Below are 16747 nucleotides of genomic sequence, written 5' to 3'. Positions count from 1 at the left end.
GAATCACTTCTCTTCAATCGTTTGTATATCGACCACTTATGTTTGCCATGACTGCCGATATCTTTGTCACAGTCATCGTCATCGTCATCATCATCGTTGTTATACTCAATAGCATCCTCGGGATACAATAATTCTTCACTGTCGATTTCGGGGACTGAAGGGCCGAGATTTCTGTCATCAATCAGGGTATAACCGTCCAACACATTTTCGTCGAGATCGATCCATTTCTTGGAACGATCTTCGATGGCTCTTCGACGACGCTTTTCGGAGCGATTATTTTCGGGATGTCGTCGTCGTTCACGTATTGTAGGATCGTGTACGTGTATTTGCACCGGGCAGAGGACGTCGGAATTTCTCTCGATGTTATCGCGCAGCTCTGGTGGTGTCGTTGTTACCAATGGCGCTGCTTCATCCAGTAGATTGTCTCTGGATCCGCGATATCGATAGCCGGGACAGGGTGTGTCGACCGGTGAATGCGAGAGAAGATTGACGTAACCACCGGCGCCTCTGCCTACGAGCGATCAGGTACTGATCGATGGATTCATCTGATTGTGAATCACAGCGGAATTTTGGCTCTCATTCAGCGCTTCGTTACTCGATCTTAGACGATGCATGTTACATATTACCTATTGGCGAACAGGTAGAAAATAAAAATGAAAATATCTATGAACGATTCTTTGGTGCTTAGTAAAAAAGATAGACAAAATATATTTTATTTTTCAGAGAAGGTAAACAAATTGAATATTTACTGTAAATCTCTATTATTATAGAAGTATTATATGTCCATGTATTATTTAAAATTTCATAATTGGAATTGTAGACAATATGTATGGCAATTACATAATTGATAATGAAAAAATGCTAATATCTGGTTGTTACTAAAAAAAATAAAAATTTTTGCATTGCAATACACGTCTATAGATGCACGTCTTAATATGAATTAAAACATAATACATGTATAATATCAAGTATTTTTGAAGGAAGTTTTTAATGAAACCATTACATTTTATATATTCGTCACTTTATTTTTTGTCCTAAAAAGGATATTTTTTTCAAGAGAAAGAATATAAAAAATTGATATATAAAAAACTAGCTACTTTATTAAATTGTCATTAAAAGTTACCTTTGGAGGACTTATTCTAATGTCCCTAAATTCATCCGTGAATGTCAGAATATAAGCGCAAAATGCCATTGCACAAAGCCATTCGGTTACCGTGCTAGCCACATGCAATTCCCAGCCGCCGTCCTCTTTGTACCATTTCCGAGGGTTCGTTCCTAGTATAGGATAAAATTTAATAAATATTAATATAATAAGACGTACGAGAGAGAGATTTAAAAGTGAAAATAAGCGGACTAACCTTTGTAAGCGAGATGAGCTAGTACGCCTGTGATAAGAATCACGAAGAAGCATACTGTACAGAAAGTCGATAATGCCGTGCGAAGATGCGCGAGTCGTAACGAATATCCTGACGGGTGTAAATAAAATGAACATACAGCCTGTAAAAAAAGAAAATTATTGTGAGTTATGTGCATATGAGAACAAAATAATTTTTATATATATTTAACGTAAATAAAATAATTCTAAAACCATTTTTCCGTTACGGAAAAGAACAAAGTCATTATGAAACTTTTATAACATTTTTCGTTAACACTTTAATCTCGTCTCGTTTTTTAAATTTATGATTTTATAGATTTAATTTTCAATAATTTGCGATAATTTTATTCCTATATAATTACAATAGTTTCACAAATTACAAGGCTATCGTATTTTCGAAATATCGTCTATTCATGTATTAAAATAATCTTGATATTAATAAATATTTAATGAAAGTTTATTTCGACACATTTACTATTTTGAACAGTGACCTTTTAATACGCACCTGAGTCCAAAAATACGCGGTACCACCTCCAAAGCAGAGTACTGCGCCGATGAGATGAACTACGATTACTGAAGTTTCTTGAAAATTCGCGACAATTGATAGACCGGCGGTTGATGCGAGGCCGAATATTAAGGCCCAATGATTCCATTTCGGCAAGGAGGCTGGTGAACCAAAAGTGCTGGTGCACTCTTTAACTTGAGAATATCTTATGTAGATCATAAAGAACACTGCAATATAAATGATACAGTTGCATTTTATCGATACATAATATTTATATACTAATAAATAAATACATTATAAATAATAATTGCTTTCTTATTATGTTATTATCGTAAAATTTCTAATCTTTTCTTTAGCGTATCATCATTTTTTAACATTTGCACATCGAAATTTTTTTGTCTTTGATGCAATAAGGAGAAAATTGGTTATTATAATCGTAAATACATGTGCACTTCAAGAGTGCTGTTTATGATAAACAACAACGTGCTATACGTATTTACTTACTGAGAATAGCAATCAAATTGACAGCTTGAGAGAAAATGCAACTCTCTGGTGCATAAGTTGCTGCATCGGAAATGTAAGGAAAACCAGCTTCTACGTGTCCTAGTAAAACAGCGATTACATATCTGCAAATTGCGGATGTAAAATAGCCTTTTAAAAATTTGATTTATTTATTATTAAATTTTATTAACAAAATAAAAAATGAATAAATAAAAGATAAGTTTAAGGATATTTCCTTTTATATTTTAATTAAATTAAATTAAAAGTAACAATCATAATAATAACATAAAGGATATAGAGAAATAAATATATATACATATATATAAAAAATAAGTAAATATATATATATATGTATGTGTGTGTAATTTATTATTATAAATATAATGTATGAGCATATATATATTCATAGTTATAATAAATTAGTTCCTTAAGCTTGAAAAAACTTTTTTTTAACACGTCAAAACTTGAAAAGTTTTTTTTTAACACGCAGATTGTATTTCCAAATTTCTAATCGATTTTGCTTACCGGGAAAATAATAATTAATGTATAATTAGATGAATACAATAGCTGATATCCAGATGATTTTAAAAAGAAAAAGAAATTTGAATCATAACTCTATTAATATATGTAAACATATATGTATATAAATTCTTTAATGATTTATAAATATAATTAGATTTACGTTAAAATGAAGATCGTAGGCAAGGAGATAAAAACGGCGATCGGCAGATAATGTAGATTAGCAAAGAATTCCTGTTTGTCCATGGTTTCGATGTACAGTCGCTGTCAATGTTAAAGCCGGTGATGATAATGTTAATCGTCGACGTCTGCGATCGACGCCGTTATCGGAAAGAGTCTTGCGTCGATGCAGCCGCCGACGAATTGCAATTATTCATATTCCTTGGTGGCTATTCATAGGCCTTTTAATCCTCTTTTTATTAAGTATCAATCTCCGCAACGTCTAAGTCTAAACCAACGATAGCACCGCGATTCAATTGCCATTAATATTCCTTCGATTCTGCAAGAGAAATAATTGTCTTTATTTTTTTCATGCAAATAATACGTTATCTTATATAATATATTGTAGTTCATTTTACTAGTGCGAGAGAGATAAATGATAATACTTTTGAGATTTTATGATCGACAACAATTATTTCCGCCAAAACGTGGTAATTAACGTTTTTTAAATAGTTCTTTATATAACATAATTTCATAAAAAGTGTGTGTGTGTGTATATATATAATTGCGTTTTTTATATATTTTCATATATGTTATTTGAGTAATTATAACTAAAATATAAATATAAATTGTGCGTAACTTTATATTCTTTTTCAGAACGAGTGAGATGATTTTGTAAAATATATTTAATAATTTAATAGATAACGCTATATTTTTTGATCAAAATTTAATCGATTATTTTTTTAAATGTGCAATAAGTTATAAGTTTTGAAAGATAAGAAACATTATTTTATTCTTATAAATGCATCTGTAACGTCCGCAATTTATAAGTTATCTCTAGTTAGTTGCCACGTACATTAAATACATTGATCAATTTGTCCCTGACTTTATCCTTATATCGAAAGAAGATTTCCTTCATTATTTCTTGTAAATCATAGTCGGAATAGTTGGCGGCTTCTGAAAAAGCCTGCTTTTGTGATATCATCTTAGAGAGGGTTTAACTCTCTTATAAAATAGTAAGGAATTATTTAACATTGCAATTTTTTACTATATAATAAATGATTGTAATGGCCATTTGAAATTGTTACGTTTCTTACTTTTAATTTTTTATTTTAATTTTTTTCTAATGATATATATTTGCTTTTAATGATACGAGCAGGTTAATTACTACAGATATTATATTACATAGTTAATTAAACAATCAATTATAGAATAATTAATTAGATTACACAAATCCTTATTAAAATTTATAATTGCTTCGTGTAACTAATTTTATAATTTTAATCGAGATCTTCTAAAAGGTTATTTAGTAAGATTTGAATAATTATCAGTAAAAGTAGATATATAAAATATGAGTCAATAATAAAAATTATATAAATAATAATAATAATAATACAATATCAAAATGCTAATAGTTTAAAGTAATTGATAGACGGAAAGTAAAAAATATATTAAAATATATATTAGAGAAAATAGCAAAAAGAGAGAATTTTTAGATATAGGAATAATATACATTGTTGGTAGTATAACATGTGTGGCAATAAATAGAGTTGTGGACTTTACATTGTGGACTTTACAGCGTGTACTAATGAACATTTCAATAAATTCGATAATAATGACATTCATTTAATCTACTGCGGATCAGAAATTCATACTGAAGTTTGCGATATAATAAGGAAGACTACATTATACGCTTATGTAAATAATACCATGCTGATATAGCGCTTACGACACGTCATGTTTAATGAACGTGCGAACTGTCACACGGGCGTTGTCTGCGTGAAAGAGAGAAGCGTGCGGTTAAGCAAACAGCCACATATACGAGATGCAAACGGATATGACAAGCTAGAAATCCCCAGTTAAATAACATTTTCCCTTTGTCATTATCTGCTCGTTATAAACTAAAAATAAAATCGATGAATGGATATGCACATTTATAACACAACGTGCAATAGTGAAAGTGATAATTTCCATTCGTGTTTACTTTTACGATGCGCAAAATTATAAGAGGCTTATGGAAAAGAAAATTCATTAATTAATTTTCTGTTACTCTTTCCGTGTTATTTAAAAAATTAAAACCAAAATTGTCATAAGACGCACTCGACAACACATCGGGCGACGCACAAAGAATTTGCACCCTGAAAACAATGGTTCCTCCCGTTCCTTCTCTACTCCTTCATTCGTAGGGTTGCTGAGACGTTGTCGACGTCGTAACTCTTCGTAATCTTCACTTTACAGAACATATATCGGAAGTCGCGACGAATATTACACGTAATTGGAAATATAGGCGGGAGACTTGTCCACTTGTCAGTTATCTCGTTTGAATTAGTTGGAGGACAAAACTTTGTGGTATTTGCGTTGAAACTCGTCGGGAAATGCGAAGGCTATGACCCGAAGGCTATGGAGGTGCGCGATCGATGTTGCGTCAACGAAAACGACGCTCTCGGCAGCTGCGCCGCACCGTATCGTCGCCGGCGCTGTCGGCGTCGTTACTGTCTGACCAGCACATTCGCCAAAGACTATATCTCCTACCACACTCTGACAATGAGCGTTTTTCGTCGCGTCACAAAGTATTCGTCACTTTTGCCACGGCTATATGATAAAAAAATTGTAAAAGTATTGTTAAACTTTATTTTTAGTTTGGTATACCGATAAAATTTGATAAGAATGTAAAGAAAAGCATACATTTTGAATACTATGTAAATTTTAAATAATATATTTTTATGCAAAATTAAATTAATTGAAATAATCTCAAGGGTCATTCTTTTAGAAAGTAAGAATAACTAGAAAATTTAAGTTTTCTTTTTTGTACATGACTTTTAAAACACACAAGTACATTTATAATTATATTATACAAGTTAACAATTATAGTATATATTACTAGTGTTTTTATTTCTTTTTGGGTTTTAAATTAATATTACTATTAAAAGTAAAATAAAAAATATAATTTTTATTTTACTGTTAAATTTAAACTTTTTATTAAATATTTATGTAATTATAATTTTTATTACAAAATATAATAGTAATATTAAGATAATAAGTAACAAAGTTTGTTCTTTCAAACATTTGAAAAACTTAGAAAATTGAAAAATAAAGAGTAGATGTAATAAGTGAAAGTTACATATAGTATACAAATATACAAACAAAAATTATAATTAGTATTAGTACTTTTATATTCAGTTGTATTTAATACGTATAGATCTCTATAAGATATTTTAAAACATAATATATGTTATCGATAATTTACTTCCGTCCGATAGATGCGATTCCTTTTTTTTACAAAGGAAAATGTTATCATATGATAAGTTAACACGCAGCACGATTTTTATCGTTTATCATTAGCTGGTTTCTAATTATTAAAATTAAAAAACATTTCTGGTAAATTATATTTAACAGTTATATTTATGCAAGATGTAATTAACATATATTGCGTCCTATTGAAGAGAATTCTAAAGCTGTTGGATCGAAACATCTGGTTTATTTATTATTTTACTATTGTTTTCGAGTGTGAAACACTGCCATGTTCAATCATCTTTTACACGTAGTATTTTATAAATCTCGTATATATTATTATTTCGTTTATATGTATATATTATTTATTGATTATATATATTTTTACAATTACATGCTTTCTGAAAAGATCATAGATATTGTTAAAAACTTGACGTACCAGGTCGTCTTAAGTGTATATGTTTCGTATATCTACATATTTTGAAAATCATATAAATGATAAATAATTTAAATTTTTTAATTACTTACCTCACACTATATTGTTGATCCGTTGCTCAAACTTTTTTTCCCCTTTTGCTTATCCTTTGCTGTTTCCTCGTAGCACTCACACTTACTTACGGAACATGATTAATTATGATTAGTTGTATACGCAACGATGACGAGACACTTTGCATGGCATTTCCGATCACGAAATAATCAAATGAGATATACACTTTATTGTATCGTAAGAGAGAGCAACACGAAAACGATGTTTATAGGAAGTCAAAATCATCTGTCACTCTTTACAGTAATTATCTCTATTGTTGTATATATGTAGTAGACACATAATAACACAATAACATAAATCATAAAATTAAAAAATTAAAGTAATGAAATGCCGTAATAAAATTTAATTAATAATCGCACTTTAAGAAAATGTAAAGTACATATATATATATATATTTGCCTTTAAGCATTGTTAGTAGAAAAATAATTAATTAATGTCGTAGGACTGTCCTTCATTCAATTAATATACACACGTGTTAACGGAAGGGATCTTTACTATAATAAAATTACAAGTTCTGTCCGGACATCAAGTCTTGTCTGACAGGAGAAGTATATTTACAACAAGCTCGCAGATCCTTTGTATACTGATCTTGTTATTATTAGTTATTTAAAGCGCGGTTGTTTTAGACACGGTGTGGCGTAAACATACTTGACCACGCTTGACGAATCACATACACTTACACGTACATACGTTTACTAAAATCAGTCCCACAATATTATTCCTCTAATAATGGAAGGATAGCTCATAAAAGAAGAAACGATAATTTTCTGTTGCTTTAATTTTTACTCGCATAATGAATGATTGCGATTCGATAAAGTTATCATTGCGATATAGATTGTCATTTATCAAAAATTTAATAATCGTTAATTATAATAATTAAAGCGAATTATGTTTCGATACTAGTTGATGTGCGACCACATTTAGAAAAATAATCCGACAGTATACAAAACGTTTCGCGTCACTACTTTACTGCTCGAGTGTCGTACGAATAATAATTAGATCGAGATATGTAAATAATAGTGCTATACGCCAAAATCAAACAGCTGTTATTGTCAATTTGTTGCTGAAATATTTTACGTATTATGGTATGTATCTGCTTCTTTAAAAATTAATTAATTGTTTTTCTAGCAATTTGTATTTTTATTAGTAATACTCTCAACAACCGATTATCGAGTTTAAACTCAAGAGAGACATCTCATTTAGTTTGCTAAAAATATCCTCGGAAACACTTGTGAAATTAGAATATGAGTTGAACGCGAAAACGCGATCGCAAAACGTGGGAACGTAAAAACGCGAAATGTGAAGACGTGAGAACGTGACCGCGATTACAACCGAGACGATTGTAAATAATAGCGCGCTATAGTTATTAAGGCCGACTACATGTTATTATTTTACGTACTCTGGAATTGTTTTCTACGTATTTTAAGATTTATTACGTAATATAATATGTATTTATGTATAGTATCGCAAAAGAGAGAATATGTGTTACTGCGTACAGTACGCTCAACTTTAAAGAGACCGAGCGCGAGGCGCGACGACACACACGCCGGAGTGCGCACTGAACACGTGCGTACGCGCTGTCACTACGCCTGTCAGAGTCGGAATGAATGGACGTCACAGCTGCTCATGCCTCACGCGCTAATATCCCTACCACTTCTTACTACACAACGCGGTGACGTCAAGGAGAAGGGAGAGTATGCTCTCTGTCCTCGCGCCAAAACAATAACAAACACGCACTATAAAAACTTGAGTATCGCTGCGTGATAAAACCTGACGCGTTAAAATATATACATCAAAGGATTCTAAAATACGTAAAATTCCTTAACTAAAATGGTATTATTATCCGACATTTAACGCGCTTTAAAGCATGTAATATTTATGAACCATTTTCTCTTTTCTCAATATTTATAATAAAATGCTTTTTAAATTAATTCTTTGACGCTTTTCGACTAACTGCAAAGTATTGTTATCTTTCACGTGTATCTTTATCTTGCATCTTTCACTTATATCTGTTTCCTTCATGAGAAACGCGATTGTGACGATAAAGAAAAAGGAAAGTACTTTGGTATACATGTAATAAAGATCAAATATTAATCAAGATAAAATATACGTAATAAAGATAAAAGACATCCATCACATACGGTTTTCAAACGTCAACAAAAGTTCGCGTAAAAAAAAAAAAAAAAACACTTTTCATCTATCATTTTGAGAGAGATTGCGCGCGTACAGAATGATTAATTTAGTATTCGATTAACTGATTTTTTGAATTTTAAATGTCAGTGGTTAAATAAGTGAGATTTGTAATGTTGTGAAACAACCGGGTTTTTGAAATAGTATGCGTAATAGCACATAAATTATGACTTATTAGCTTAAAATATTCTTACTATAAATATTCACGGATCTAATGAATTTTATACTATGATTCACGCTTTCTGCTTACAAAAATCTGATAATTAACGTTTCTCATCAAACACAGCACGTAGAATCAGTTGACATCACGAAAAAGAGAATAATTAATTTAGAGATTTGATTTTATGTGGCTTTTTTAAAAAAATATAAAATATAAAAAATTAATAATATAAAAAAATATGTTATATAAATAAATTGCAAAAACCGAAAAAGCATCGTAAATCAAAAATAATAAATATAAATTGAATATAACGGTTTCGATGTTAAATTTAACATAATTTTGTGTCCGAAGCGTTAAACGAGTTGTGGGCACTTTGTCATAATTTATATTACGTCTGTATGGGCTTCTTCCTGGTTCCTTTTATTTAAATTTTGCTATTATAACGTTATATTGGAAAGTACATTTAAGCATACACATTCAGTATTTTTGTTTGTAAAGTTTGGAGCCGATATAAGAAACTTATTACATTTTACATGCGTACTTTTAAGTGTTTTAATGTATTATATGACTACATATATTCTTACGTTGTATTGTTGAAGATGGTCCAAAGATGGCCCAAAGCATTCAAATAAGTGCTTTTTTTAAACTTGAGTTTTTATTTGCGCCCTTACACTCTGCGCTCCTATTTGCTTTTCTCCGTGACGTTATTAAATTTAACAGAATTTCAGTACAGTTACGGTTTCGATCTTTCTAAAGTTATTGATTTAAATTGTTCGCGTTTACATCACCTGTCTGGCTTTTGCTGAATTTTGTTTTATCAATGTAAATCCAATGTTTCGATTAAAGTTACTGATTTAAATATTTTATTATGCTTTATTCTAAGAGTTGTTTCATTATATTTATAATTACCAGCAATTTGAGTTCGCGAGCTAATTCCTACGTTCGATTTCTGATGAATTTCAATGAGCTGTTGAAGCGTGAGCGCAGTTCGTTTCTTTTTCATGATCGTATGCGCTTCGGTAACATGACGAGTTTGCCCTTTTGAAGCGAAATATCATCTGAATGAGATATTTTTGAGTGTTTTCTCTTTTTATTTTTTCTAATGTTTTTAGCACTTTCAATACTTTTTTTTTAAGTAGACGCGAACTTTAGTCAATCATATCATACATATACATATAATTTTTTCTTATATATATATACAATGTACTTTACTTATTTAATAAATATTTATAAAAAATTGATAGCAAAAATTATTATAACGTAGGTATTGAATATCGAATAACATAATTTTTATCTCTATTTGATTTATTTTTATATTATTTTATAAAATGTTTAATTATTATAATGTAATTACACACATCTTTTTTAATATAGTAATCGCTATTAAAATAAGAATTGGCTATTGTAATTAAGCCACATAATAATAATTCAAATGATGATATGAACCTCAAGTTTTTTGTCTATACTCGCAATATATCTAATCTTGCGCTACGAATATGATGTTTCGATTCTTGATAATGACATATTTATCATTGATTATATACTTATAACGTATCTTACAACTGTATTTAAATTAATAACATTAAAGTTTTTTGAGGAAGATGCAATTAGTATACACACAGCATATAAAAATTTTCTTCTTAATTAATAGAATTATAAATAACTTGAATTTTTAATTAATTAATATTAGAATTTTATTTAATTAATATTTTTTTGTATTTTGTTTTTCACGAATGTAAAAAATTCATGTCAACTCTTATTGTTAGTTCTCTGAAAAGTTCAATTACTATTTTCTTGTTACATTCTACAATATGCAATATGCATTCTGCAATATATACATATATATATATATATATATATATATATATATACGAATATATATATACATATATATATTTATATATACATATATATATATGTATGTATATATTACATATGCATGTATATATCTTTTTATTAGCCTCTTGTTGCTTTTACTATTTTCTTTGTATTTTTCTTTGATAATATGCAATAACTGTCAAACATATAAAATATACTAGAGAGATAGGCTGTTGAACTATAAATATAGTAGTATTCTATAACTAGTGGAAGCTTGACATATCGATGTAGAAAAGAAATTACGTATCTTGTGGCGTTGTCGCTTCTGTTTTGTGTGACGTTGCCGTGTTTTCGATTTTATCCAAATACATTAACTAAAAACAGAATTATTTTTAAAATTAATATCTGGAATATATTTTTGTCGTAAATTTTATTATCTCTAATTATAATTTGTTAATAATCACGCATAAAAGTAAAAATAAACGTTCATTGCACGTATTACAAAACGTTCTATCACTATCATAATTTATCTTTTAAAATTCTTAAAGTTCTTAATAAATTCAAAATGAATTTTTCCTTAATAAGCAAATATCAAAATGAGAAGATGCACAAAATAACCGTAATTTATGCACAAAAAATTAAAAGCTTTAAAAAAATTAACCTAAGGATTAATGCCTTTACCATCCTCTAAATAGTCTATTGCAGCAATTGTGCAAAAAGCCTAAAGATATTTATGCAACAACACTCAACGCAATTTTAACAATCAGAAGCACTGCTAAAATATTCTCTTCTTATTCTCTGTCTTCATCACATGCGGTGATACAGCTTAAATCTCCTATATCGTATTAAATTTTGTTCTCTTTGAACTGCATTTTTATTTTTGGAAATATAAAAATGTTGCAGGGAGTATAAGTGAGTATGGGAAATAAGAATGACAGTTCATAAAAGTCAAAATTTGCCGTACAACGAATGACGTATAGAACCTTTGTCGAAATTCAAGGTTTGTTGATCCATACCTTAAGGCCTTAAGACGTCACTTCAAAATATCACGATAAAATTTTCTACTCACTGTAACTCAAAAAGAAAATATTCAAAATAGAGGATATCCAGAGATCAAAATGATGAAGGTAGAAAATGATTTCCAGCAATGCTTTCAATCGTTAAAATTGCACTGGAATTGTTGTATAAATATCATAATGGACTATTTTAAAGAACCCATTTTATGCTTCTGTGCATATAGTATTTTAGTTAAAAACATTTAAAAATTTTTTTAAAATAAATTATTGTAAACATATAACAGAATTTTATTCTTTAATTAAATTAAATTAAATTTTAATTTAATTAATTTTTACAAATAATAAAAATGCTAGATAAATATTAAAAAAAGTTTTGAAAATAGTTTTTTATTTTCTCAAATTTTTTAAGAATCTAATAAAAAAATTGTAGTAATAAAGAAATACTCGGTAATAACAGAATATCATGTAACATTAGTAGTTTATGAATTTCTGGAAATAAATTTAACAAACGCAAAGGACCATTAGTCTAACGTAACAATTTAAACAAAAAAATGGCTACTATAGTAATTAAATGTGATACCGTAACTACGGGGTCTTCAAAGTTAATTAATCGAAATTCCAGAACAAACGTCAGAAGGAATGCGCAATAGACTATCGCAAGAATCCATTCACATGTAGTACTTGCGACATGCCAACCCCAACCACCGTCTGCCGGTAACCATTTCTTGTAATCATTACCTGTAAACAAGTTAAATTTTTATTTTATTTATTCTTACTATTCATTCATTATTTGAATATTTCACAATCCACCTTATTTTAATTTGATTTAATAATAAGAATAATTTTTTATTTAAAATAATATATATATATACAAAATTAAAAATATGTAAATACACTTTTGTGTGTTTGTATGCAACTTTCAATAAATAAGAATTTAGTCGTTTTACATGTGAATCTCGCTGAGTATTTGTTAGATGTATACAATGATAAGTTATAAGTTATAAGTTATATTACATTTGCTTACCTTTAAATTCAGACATTGAGATATAGCCAGGAATAATTGTAGCAGTCGTTAATATCAATGTGAGAGCCGAGAGAATTGCGCGCACATAAACAACAATCGTGCCATTCATAGCTGGTACCATCTTATAACTTAAATATGTCTAAAACAATTAGTATTGTAATAATTATTTTATGACTATAAAATTATTTTTTATATAAAGCTTACTCATTCCATCACTTCAAACTACTTTTATACGACTTTAAAGAAATAAAAATGTTTAATAGATATTGTTTTAAAATTTAAAGAATGGTTCCAATTGTCAATAAATTAATTTCGAGGAAATATCCACGGTGAAGCATAAATCTCCATAAGATTTATAAGATCTATATTGTGTACCTGAAAACAGAAATAGAGAGTGCCAGCAGAAAAGCAAGTCATCGCTCCCACCATGTGAGCGGCGATTACGCGAGCCTCTTGAAAATTGGCGAGTATGTCTAGACCGAAACAAGCGAGGATGCCGCAACACGCAGTTACCGTGATAATTCTTTTGCTTATGAGATCACTGCCTCTCTCTATTTGCCATTGCAATACTTGTCGATGCCTGATATAGACGCAGCATCCGACTGTGGAAGATGTAGATTGAATTTTTTTATTATGTTTAAAGAGAATTTATCTAAAATTTCTTTTTAGCTCTCCTTTTTCTTTAGCTTTTTATTATGTTATTTGTTTTTGTTATGTTATTTATTTTTGTTTACTTTATCGCTATTTAAATTAAACTAACTAAATTATATACATATGTATATATATATATATAGAGGCTCTCAATATTACTGAGTAATACAATTAAAAAACACAATTAGGCAATGAAAAGTCGACGCAGATGTAGAGCATGAAATAATTGTTTTTATATTTTTTAAGTCACTGAAGAAGGCTCGAAAGGAGTCTGAAACGAATAGATTATGAAATAAATAATTATTTGAATTATTGGTTAAAATTATTTCACGCTCAACATCCGCGTCGGCTCTTCATTGCCTAATTGTGTTTTTAATTGCTATTTAAATTATTTCTATTTTCGAATTTCATATTTTTTTACAGAGTTCTTTTATATTTGTGTGTATTTAATAATCAATCTTACTTAGATTTTTTTCTTGTTCAAACTTTTCTTTATTAAACTATTTTTTAAACTATTTTGAAGAAAATTAAATTTTAAAGCGTGAGATAAATATAATTTCATTTCTTAAAAATTTTGACCAGTATACATACGTAAAAGAGCTGCAATATTTAGACACTGCGCAAATATGCAAGATTCCGGTGATAACGTGCCGGTCTCTGATATATAAGGGAATCCAGGCACCACGTGGTCCCATTGCACCGATATGGTGTATCTGAAACATGAACCATTCATAAACTATAAACGTGTGACGTGAACGAGTATATAAAACGCTCGTATCGGGTTTCTTCGACTTTCTCAACCGTTCGCAAAGCTCTTTTATAATTAGCTCTTCATCGTTAATAATTCTACATTTGTTATTTGAACAGATATTTTAAAATACAATATAAAACTGTGTAAAACAATTTATCTCTTATTTTGAGCTAATTAACTTAAGTACATATGTATTTAAAATACTTATTTATCTAAAATTTTATTTATTTTTATTTAAAAAGTAACTATTTGTAAACTTTTAAAAATTACTTATATAATAACATTAAGTAGGATAAAATAATAAAATAATAAAATATTTAAATTAATTAATTTTTTCTAAAAGAAACTACGATGTTTCTGATATCCTGATATAATATACGATTCTTTTAATTAATAATATTATTTTCATTAAAAAATACAATCTTTAAAATATGTTCTAAGAATATTATCAAAGTAATTTGTCTACATTTCTGTGATTATATTCTGATCATGTCTTCAAGATTCTGAGAATAAATAGCAAGAGCATATTAATTGGTTTTTTTCGTCAGATTTATTGACGATAGTGATTGATATAATGAAACTTGATTTGATTATAAATTTTGTAATAACTTTTTATATCATATTTAGCATTTAATTTTGGGAAACAATTATTGATTGACAAGCGAGGTAAACTAATTAAAACTTGTTAAGAAAGACAAACATAAATATAATAATGAAAAAGTAAAGCTAAATTGAAAACTTTTTTTTTGAGAGAATATATAATCGAGGAAAATTGTTTCAGACACTATAATATTTAAATTTTGATTTATATTAAAAAATGTATTTGTTTTACTTTACTAACTGCTTAGTTTTACTTTACTAACTGCTTAGTTAATATAGTTTTTTTCTTCAAAAATTACGGACTTACGTAATTACGAATGTCACGGGAATCAAGATGAAGAGACTCAATGGTAATACGTGCAATTTCCCGTACGCCATTCTTGCTTTATCACCTTCGGCCTGCTGCAAGACACGGTCATTCTTATCGCGTTGTTATCATGCGGATCGGTGCGTCCTATACCCGCACCTGTACGTACACATTCTTCATCGGAATGATCAAGATTGGTGGCGATGCGATAGCTTGGTATGATCGATGAATTGAGGACAACGAGAAGATTGAACAGATTGTAGGCGGGGTTGAAGTGACACATATTTTAGTTCATATAAAAGACCCGGCAAAAAAGGCCCCCCCCAGAGACTGCTGGAAGACTCTCTGTGTGATTTATAATGTTCATTTCACGGATATCAACGGAGTGTTAGGGATAAAAAATTATATCTTTTTTCCAATTATATCGCAGTTTTAATAAATCTCTTGATATATTAAGGTAAACACACACATATCAAAAGTGTGTAGAACGAATAAGTATAATAAATATAAAAAATTAATAAATATAAATAAATATAGTTTTATTTTATTATTAATCAATTTCGTAGAATATTCGTATCAATTCTGTTATAATACGAAGCATCAAAAATTTGTTCTCCCTTCTCCTTCTCTTAAAATAATGAGCATTTAAGATGACATTCCAGAAAACTCGTCACATTATTAAGAAAAAAACGCGAAAGGAGAGACCGGACAATTTTACTATATTAATTTTTGTAATAAGAAATAAGATTTTTTGTATTCTCTATGACACATACAAATAAGAAAAAAACAAAGAAAAGGAGAGACTTATAGAGAGAAAGAAATTTTGATAACTTATGATAATCAAATTCTATCACTAAAAAAAGATTGTCGAAACTCACCTTGAGAATCTCGTCAAGTCTTGTAATTTTTCTAATAAGAATATACTATCACGATTCATGCCACGAGAGCACTTAATCGTGAAACGCTTTGAAGCGACTGTCCATTGTACCTTTTATCGCACATACCATACCGATTGTCACGCACACAATTACGTGCTAATTAATACTTGACGCGAGACAATACGATATACATGCATCCGATATTTAATTTCTAAATATATGTATATTTCTGTGAAAATATTTCGATTAAAAATGATAAATAGGAAACAATGATAACATTTGTGTGCGTATATGTGCACTTGATCTTTGTAATACCAAATATAAATAAAATTAAATAATTATAATTTGACCCAAGTGATTCATAAATCAAAGGCATTAATGAAATAAAAAAGATAATCTCTTAAATTAAAGATTTAAATGAATTATTCTGATCAAACTGGTATTATATTAAGCATTATATTATTGAGTTATTTAATAATTGTTATGTATATACACACAATTACTTATAAAAGTTC

General features: G+C 28.9%; 2 protein-coding genes across 9 annotated transcripts; both read right to left on the bottom strand.

The window, feature by feature from the left end:
* Positions 1–487: 487 nt before the first annotated feature.
* Positions 488–7073, bottom strand: LOC140663748 (DNA damage-regulated autophagy modulator protein 2-like). 4 transcript variants are annotated; one of them, XM_072888179.1, is made up of 8 exons: positions 5160–5562; positions 4769–4960; positions 3064–3399; positions 2385–2506; positions 1881–2107; positions 1359–1497; positions 1124–1275; positions 488–626 (listed from the first exon to the last, which is right to left on the bottom strand). In XM_072888179.1, the coding sequence occupies exons 3-8, from the start codon at positions 3144–3146 to the stop codon at positions 522–524; spliced, it is 828 nt and encodes a 275-aa protein (XP_072744280.1). In that variant the 5' UTR covers positions 3147–3399; positions 4769–4960; positions 5160–5562; the 3' UTR covers positions 488–521. The 4 variants fall into 4 exon arrangements, with proteins under 4 accessions (XP_072744280.1, XP_072744281.1, XP_072744279.1 ...); XM_072888180.1 differs by lacking the exons at positions 4769–4960; positions 5160–5562 and adding an exon at positions 6819–7073; XM_072888178.1 differs by lacking the exon at positions 4769–4960.
* Positions 7074–11152: 4079 nt separating this feature from the next.
* Positions 11153–16321, bottom strand: LOC140664038 (DNA damage-regulated autophagy modulator protein 1). Of its 5 annotated transcripts, none has more exons than XM_072888731.1 (7): positions 16233–16321; positions 15355–15449; positions 14288–14409; positions 13421–13647; positions 13046–13184; positions 12602–12759; positions 11153–11379 (listed from the first exon to the last, which is right to left on the bottom strand). In XM_072888731.1, the coding sequence occupies exons 2-7, from the start codon at positions 15423–15425 to the stop codon at positions 11305–11307; spliced, it is 792 nt and encodes a 263-aa protein (XP_072744832.1). In that variant the 5' UTR covers positions 15426–15449; positions 16233–16321; the 3' UTR covers positions 11153–11304. The 5 variants fall into 5 exon arrangements, with proteins under 5 accessions (XP_072744832.1, XP_072744831.1, XP_072744833.1 ...); XM_072888730.1 differs by having other exon boundaries at positions 15355–15566; positions 16233–16314; XM_072888732.1 differs by having other exon boundaries at positions 15355–15528; positions 16233–16314.
* Between the last annotated feature and the right edge of the window lie 426 nt (positions 16322–16747).

The sequence above is a fragment of the Anoplolepis gracilipes genome, chromosome 3 (assembly GCF_047496725.1).
Source record: "Anoplolepis gracilipes chromosome 3, ASM4749672v1, whole genome shotgun sequence".
Lineage (NCBI taxonomy): Eukaryota > Metazoa > Arthropoda > Insecta > Hymenoptera > Formicidae > Anoplolepis > Anoplolepis gracilipes.
Note: the sequence above shows the minus strand (reverse complement) of the source record. Positions and strands in the feature narration are given on the sequence as shown.